Raw genomic sequence first — 7,517 nt, 5'->3', positions numbered from 1 at the left:
GATCTCAGCTCACTGCAAGCTCCGCCTCCCGGGTTCACGCCATTCTCCGGCCTCAGCCTCCCGAGTAGCTGGGACTACAGGCGCCCGCCACCTCTCCCGGCTAGTTTTTTGTATTTCTTAGTAGAGACGGGGTTTCACCGTGTTAGCCAGGATGGTCTCGATCTCCTGACCTCGTGATCCACCCGTCTCGGCCTCCCAAAGTGCTGGGATTACAGGCTTGAGCCACCGCGCCCAGCCCCTTGTTTGTTTAAAAAGCATTTCCCCAAATTCACTTTTAATGGTTTATTTCATAAGTAAAAGAAGAGAAAATGGAAGAAAGAGACCTGCTGTCCGACTTACAGGACATCAGCGACAGCGAGAGAAAGACCAGCTCAGCCGAGTCCTCATCAGGTACCTGGAACTGCCTGGCCAAGGCCTTGACCACTGCTGCCAGGAAGGCCCAAGTTCACCCTCTGCTCTGCTGTCTTTCTACAGCAGAATCAGGCTCAGGTTCTGAGGAGGAAGAGGAGGAGGAGGAAGAGGAGGAGGAGGAAGGAAGCACCAGTGAAGAATCAGAGGAGGAGGAGGAGGAGGAGGAAGAGGAGGAGGAGGAGACCGGCAGCAACTCTGAGGAGGCGTCAGAGCAGTCTGCCGGTGAGTCACCACGATGACTATGTGAGGTGTTGTGACTTCACTGTAGTGTTAGAAACTGCAGAGAAATAGCTGGTGGGCGGGGGAGTTGAAACTCCCTTCTATCTAGGACTTTCTCAGGACACCTCCACATCGATTCTTTTGTTTGTTTTTTGAGACGGAATCTTGCTCTGTTGCCCAGGCTGGAGTGCAATGGCACGATCTCGGCTCACTGCAACCTCCGCCTCTCGGGTTCAAGTGATCCCTCCTGCCTCATCCTCCCAAGTAGCTGGGACTACAGGCGTGGGCCACCATACCCGGCTAATTTTTGTATTTTTAGTCGAGTCAGGGTTTCACCATGTTGGCTAGGCTGGTCTCGACCTCCTGACCTCAGGTGATCCACCCGCCTCGGCCTCCCAAAGTGCTGGGATTACAGGTGTGAGCCACCGCGTCCGGCCTCCGTGTCGATTCTTGGGAACGCTTGTTGCTTAGCTGAAGCAGAGCCCGCATCCTGCCTGTGACAGCCCCACCCCAGTGCCAGTCTGAGCAGACGCCTCCTTTCTCTTGCAGAAGAAGTAAGTGAGGAAGAAATGAGTGAAGATGAAGAACGAGAAAATGAAAACCACCTCTTGGTTGGTAAGAGGCCTCCCTGGAGACAGAGCACCCTCCTTGTCTGTCTCCAAGTGCAGCGGCCCTCTCTTAAGAGGCAGGGGGCACGCCAGGGGCCGGGAGGCTGCCTGATTCATTGGCCGCTCCAGTCTGTGCCGGTGGGGCCCGCGTTCCTCAGTGAGGCTTGGTGCTAAGCAAGGACGTCCTGTGTGCCCAGCAGGGCCGAGGAGCTGGGAAGCCCAGGCCCAGTTCCCCACAGGGGAGGCCAGTCAGATGGTGGCTCGGCCTGTCCCTGCAGAGTGGAGGCCTGGCCTGGCCTCCGGCCGGCAGTGAGGCTGTGTCTTCCGCCTGGGGGACATGGATCCAGGCGTGTCCCCCGCAGGACACCGCGTACCTCCTCCCAGCTCAGCATCTGGGCGCTTTTTCAGTCGAGCCCGCCAGCGCTCCTAGGCCTCAGTACCCTGGGTCCAGGGGGCGAGAGCCCAGCACCAGCACCTCCCAGCAGGACACAGGGCAGCCCTGCCACATGCTTCATGTCCCCGGGGCAGGAGGAGGTTCGTGATCTTTGCTTGTCTTAGCTTCATAATTAGGTTCAACTTTTCCAGTTCCAGAGTCACGGTTTGACCGAGATTCCGGGGAAAGTGAAGAAGCAGAGGAAGAAGTGGGTGAGGGGACGCCGCAGAGCAGCGCCCTGACAGAGGGCGACTACGTGCCCGACTCCCCCGCCCTGTCACCCATCGAGCTCAAGCAGGAGCTGCCCAAGTACCTGCCAGCCCTGCAGGTCAGGCCCTCCCCTCGCCCCGGGCCGCTCGCTGTCTGCGTTGGCAGTTGGAGTTACCGCAGGGGCTGAGCGAAGCCTGGCCCCGTGTTGGCGTCTGTCTCCTCACAGGGCTGCTGGGCCCACCGGGGCAGTGAGGGGCAGGCACAGCCGCTGGCCCCTCGTGCTTCTGGGTCCTGCCTCTTTCTCGTGCTGGACGGAACTGGGTGGACAGGGAGGTGCCCGCAGCTTGGAAGGCAGGCAGCCTGGGCATGCGGCTGCCCTGCTGTCACTGCCACCTGAGCTGTGTCCTCCTCCGCACTGGAGAACAGTGCCCTCCAGTTGACCCCTGCGTGGGTGGGTTATGTAGGCACCAAGGCCTTGTTACCAGCATCTGTGCGGGGCTTGGATGGTGGCTGCGGGAGTCAGTGTCGATGTGTGTGGCCAGAAGCCTTTTGTTCAGGCAGCTATCAATGAGGCAGGATATTGCTTGGAGCGATTTGGAAGGGACAGGCCTGAGAAGGTACCAGTGGCCTCGGGGGCCTAGGAGACCGGCAGGGACTCGGCCCCCTCCTTGGTGCCTGTGAGTGGAGAGGTTCTCTCTGGCACATGCGGCCTCTGTCGACTGCTCTATGCATTGTGAGCGCCTCTGCCCCTTAGTGTTCCTGAGCATAGGCGTTGGGCCACAGGCCACCCCGAGTATGTGACATCCGGCCTGGGCACCGGCCCCAAGGTACACCCAGGGGGAGGTGCCCTGGCATGGGGCGCCATGCTGCACCTGGCAGGTAGTGCCCGTCCTCAGTGTCATCCTGGTACAAGCAGGGGACACACCCAGTTTGACAGGGACACTCTCTGGATGGCGTTTTTTTTTGGAGACTGGGTCTGGCTCTGTCACCCAGGCTGGAGTGGAGTGGCTTAATCATAGCTCACTGCAGCCTACACCTCCCAGTCTCAGACAATCCTCCCATCTCAGCCTCCTGAGTAGCTAGAACTACAGGCGCAATCTGCCATGCCTGGCTAAGTTTTTAATTTTGTAGAACACAGTTTTGGCCGGGCACAGTGGCTCACGCCCATAATCCCAACAGTTTGGGAGGCCGAGGTGGTGGGTGGATCATGAGGTCAGGAGTTTGAGACCAGCCTGACCAACATGGTGAAACCCCATCTCTACTAAAAATACAAAAATTAGGCCGGGCGCGGTGGCTCAAGCCTGTAATCCCAGCACTTTGGGAGGCCGAGACGGGTGGATCACGAGGTCAGGAGATCGAGACCATCCTGGCTAACATGGTGAAACCCCATCTCTACTAAAAATACAAAAAACTAGTTGGGCGAGGTGGTGGGCGCGTGTAGTCCCAGCTACTTGGGAGGCTGAGGCAGGAGAATGGCGTGAACCCAGGAGGCGGAGCTTGCAGTGAGCTAAGATCTGGCCACTGCACTCCAGCCTGGGCGACAGAGTGAGACTCCGTCTCAAAAAGAAAAAAAAATACAAAAATTAGCCAGGCGTGGTGGCGCGTGCCTGTAATCCCAGCTTCTCAGGAGGCTGAGGCAGGAGAATCGCTTGAACCCAGGAGGTAGAGGTTGCAGTGAGCCGAGATCTCGCCATTGCACTCCAGCCTGGGTAACAGAGCGAGACTCCATCTCCAAAAAGAAAAAAGAAAAGAAAACAGAGTCTTGCTGTGTTGGCGAGGCTGGTCTTGAACTCCTAGGCTCAAGCAATCCTCCTGCCTTGCCCTCCCGAAGTGCTGGAGTTACAGGCCTGAGCCCTCACACCCGGCTGGGATGGCCTTTTGTTCACACTGGTTTTGTTTCATAATAAAGTGTCACATGGTCTTGCAAGGAAACAGACTTTGAGAACTGAGCTGCTCCTGGCCCTACCCCCTGCCCAGTCCCACAGCTCTGCCCTGCACCCGCCCTGCGCCAGGTGTGCCATGCCCGTGGACGCAGCCGCCCTCCTACCAGCTGGCATGGCCACTGAGACCTCACATAGCCGCTCCCTCCCCAGGGCTGCCGGAGCGTCGAGGAGTTCCAGTGCCTGAACAGGATCGAGGAGGGCACCTATGGAGTGGTCTACAGAGCAAAAGATAAGAAAACAGGTGGGTGGAGTCCCGGCTCACCCCACAAAGACAAGGGGAAGTGGGGCAAGGCCTGGCCGCCCGAGAGGTCCTGCCTCACCTGAGCAGCTACTGGAGGTTGGACCTCTCAGCGTCTCTAGAAGCCAGAGGTCAGCCTGGCCCTGGGGCTTTGCCACTCCCTCGCAGTAGCAGGTGGCCTGCCCCACAGGGCCGAGACCCAGCGCGTGGAGTGGTCTGCGCCAGGGCTGGTCTGCAGGTTTGCATTCCCAGCGTCCCGCCCAGCAGGTGTGTGAGCCGGGGACTCTTGGGGAGTCAGCCACTGGGATCCCAGGTAAGGCCAGCTCTGTTGGGGAAGTTGACATGGAGTCGGCGTGGCCGCTGGGATCCCAGGTGGCTGTAGGTGGCTGTGGGTGTCCGTGGTGCGTTGAGAGTGTGGAAGCCGTTGGTCCGTTGGTGTTGCCATGACCTCGGCTGGGCGTTCTCCTGGTGCCCACGTGCCGCCACCTAGAACGAGACCCCCCTCCATGAAATGCACTTTGGGCACTGCCTGTGATCCTCACTGAGCAAGTCCACAAAACCACTGTTGGTGCCGTGATTTTGAGAATGCCTCTCAGTGCCGTCTGTTTTCTTCACAGATGAAATTGTGGCTCTGAAGCGGCTGAAGATGGAGAAGGAGAAGGAGGGCTTCCCGATCACGTCGCTGAGGGAGATCAACACCATCCTCAAGGCCCAGCATCCCAACATCGTCACCGTTAGAGTGAGCATGGCCCCACCGCGCACAGCCCCGGGTAGAAGGCTTTTCCCACGGCCCCATGTTGTCCTGGTGCTGTCCTGGGGCCAGGTGCTTCCCTGTGCTTAGCGGAGCCCTTCACAGACCACACAGAAGCAAGCATTCGCCCCCCGGGTGGCACTGGAGGTCCTACTGTCCCTCAGCATCTGCGCCCGGGTTCAGGTGGTGGCGGGGGTTGGGGGGCCCTGAGGTGCCCACAGAGCCATGCCCTGCAGGAGATCGTGGTGGGCAGCAACATGGACAAGATCTACATCGTGATGAACTACGTGGAGCACGACCTCAAGAGCCTGATGGAGACCATGAAGCAGCCCTTCCTGCCAGGTACAGCGCGCCCCAGGCCTCGTGGCACACAAGCGGGAGCAGTGTCCTGGTCACCCCCGCGGTGACACTGCTGCAGGGAGGGCCAGCTGCATCCACAGGGAAAGCCCTGAGAAGCCTCTGTTGCTGCTGAGGCGAGTGGGCCACCCTGAATGCCCCGGGCTGGGGGCGGTCGGGTCCACATGGGAGCCTGTCTCCCTCCCTCCCAGGGGAGGTGAAGACCCTGATGATCCAGCTGCTGCGGGGGGTGAAGCACCTGCACGACAACTGGATCCTGCACCGCGACCTCAAGACGTCCAACTTGCTGCTGAGCCACGCCGGCATCCTCAAGGTGAGCCTCCCCCACCCCCCGAGCGGCCCAGCCCGGGGAGACCTGCCCGGCCCATCCACAGCCGCCCATCTGTCCTTGCAGGTGGGTGACTTCGGGTTGGCGCGGGAGTACGGATCTCCTCTGAAGGCCTACACCCCGGTGGTGGTGACCCTGTGGTACCGCGCCCCAGAGCTGCTGCTTGGTGCCAAGGTGAGTCCTGGGCATCTGAGAGCCTCCCCTGCCCCCTATGCAGTCTCCCACAGCTCCGCGGGCCCTGGCCCTCCTGAGCGCCTCTCCTGTCCTCATAGGAATACTCCACGGCCGTCGACATGTGGTCGGTGGGCTGCATCTTCGGGGAGCTGCTGACTCAGAAGCCTCTGTTCCCAGGGAAGTCGGACATCGATCAGATCAACAAAGTGTTCAAGGTGGGTCTGGGCCCCGCTGCAGTTGGGCTGTGGGGCTGTGGAGGAGCCTCAGGAGTGGGGCTGGGGGCACACAGGTGCTGGGTTGAGATGGGGACCGGGGCCACCGAGAGCCCTCCTGGTGGTTTGTCTTCTCTACTGGGACACAGGTGCCAACACCATGGGCCACGTGGCGTGGCTGCTGAAACGCCTCTGTCTTTCAGGACCTGGGGACCCCCAGTGAAAAAATCTGGCCCGGCTACAGCGAGCTGCCCGCAGTGAAGAAGATGAGCTTCAGCGAGTACCCCTACAACAACCTCCGCAAGCGCTTCGGCGCCCTGCTCTCGGACCAGGGCTTCGACCTTATGAACAAGTGAGCCCAGTGCAGCCAGGCGGCGGGAGGTCCCGAGCCATAGTGGTGGCTTCCTGGTCCCAGGCCCACCTGCTGGCTCAGCACTTTCCAGAACTGTTCTGGTGCCTGGTGCCCCATGCCCTGAGCCCTGTCCCAACACAGCCCATCTCTGGGGGACCCAGTGGAGCACTCGAGCACCTCCTGGGCCTCTGGTCCTCTCCCCCCAGGTTCCTGACCTACTTTCCCGGGAGAAGGATCAGCGCTGAGGATGGCCTCAAGCACGAGTATTTCCGCGAGACCCCCCTCCCCATCGATCCTTCCATGTTCCCCACGTGGCCCGCCAAGAGTGAGCAGCAGCGTGTGAAGCGGGGCACCAGCCCGAGGCCCCCTGAGGGAGGCCTGGGCTATAGCCAGCTGGTGAGGGGCCTGGCTGGTGGGGCGTGCCCAGAGGTGGGGCTGGCTTGGGCAGGGTCCTCACGGTAGCCGACTCGTCCTAGGGTGACGACGACCTGAAGGAGACGGGCTTCCACCTTACCACCACAAACCAGGGGGCCTCAGCCGCGGGCCCCGGCTTCAGCCTCAAGTTCTGAAGGTCACAGTAGACCCCGTCATGGGGAGAACTCAGCCGGGACCACAGGCTCGGCTACTGCGGCTGGAGCTGCCATGAGACTCAGAACTCCTCATCTTATTTCGTGCTCCACGTTTTGTTTTTGTAATTTGGTTTGTAAATTTGTAGAATTAAATCATTTTCCTTGTTGTGGAGGAAAGAGCTGTGTTTTCAGGTCTCCCTGACTTGCCCAGGGAGGAGAGGGTGGGCATCTGCGGGCACCTACTTGGGGCAGCACAAACCCCCACGCGCCCTGTCCCACTCTCGACACACCGGGCTGGCTGGGCCGTGATTTGGAGCAGGTGGGGGTCGGGTCAATTGTTTCATCTTTGGAGCTGGAGACCTGTGCTGTGTCTGTGTTGGGATGAGTGATGCTTTCCTGCCCCAACTCGCTCGTCCAGACCAGCCCTGTCCACACAGGCCCCCGGCCCCCAGTCCCCAGCCGCAGAACAGACCAGCCCTGTCCACACAGGCCCCCGGCCCCCAGTCCCCAGCCCCAGAACAGACCAGCCCTGTCCACACAGGCCCCTGGCCCCCAACCCCCAGCCCCAGGTATTCTGGCAGCCTCAGCAGGTTTTTATACAAGGTTGTTATGAGTTTTAAAATGTATTAAAATATTCTTGGAGGAAAGCTCCCCGTGTTCTTCTTTCAGTAGCCCGGGACCGTGTGTGGGAGGGGAGTCGCAGACCACCAGG

The 7,517-nt window shown here is 60.3% G+C and overlaps 1 protein-coding gene across 3 annotated transcripts; it reads left to right on the top strand.

The window, feature by feature from the left end:
- Positions 1 to 277: 277 nt before the first annotated feature.
- Positions 278 to 6,982, top strand: CDK11B (cyclin dependent kinase 11B). 3 transcript variants are annotated; one of them, XM_025386545.1, is made up of 13 exons: positions 295 to 390; positions 475 to 633; positions 1,180 to 1,245; positions 1,824 to 1,883; positions 3,975 to 4,065; positions 4,680 to 4,801; positions 5,050 to 5,155; positions 5,362 to 5,483; positions 5,565 to 5,672; positions 5,771 to 5,887; positions 6,088 to 6,236; positions 6,443 to 6,632; positions 6,713 to 6,982. In XM_025386545.1, exons 3-13 carry the CDS (start codon positions 1,210 to 1,212, stop codon positions 6,803 to 6,805), a joined length of 1,194 nt encoding a protein of 397 aa, XP_025242330.1. In that variant the 5' UTR covers positions 295 to 390; positions 475 to 633; positions 1,180 to 1,209; the 3' UTR covers positions 6,806 to 6,982. The 3 variants fall into 3 exon arrangements, with proteins under 3 accessions (XP_025242316.1, XP_025242330.1, XP_025242322.1); XM_025386537.1 differs by having other exon boundaries at positions 299 to 390; positions 1,824 to 1,999; XM_025386531.1 differs by having other exon boundaries at positions 278 to 633; positions 1,824 to 1,999.
- The last annotated feature ends 535 nt before the right edge of the window (positions 6,983 to 7,517 follow it).

The sequence above is a fragment of the Theropithecus gelada genome, chromosome 1, assembly GCF_003255815.1.
Source record: "Theropithecus gelada isolate Dixy chromosome 1, Tgel_1.0, whole genome shotgun sequence".
Taxonomy (NCBI): domain Eukaryota; kingdom Metazoa; phylum Chordata; class Mammalia; order Primates; family Cercopithecidae; genus Theropithecus; species Theropithecus gelada.
The sequence above is the reverse complement of the archived record's forward strand: the minus strand, read 5'-3'. Positions and strand labels throughout refer to the sequence as shown.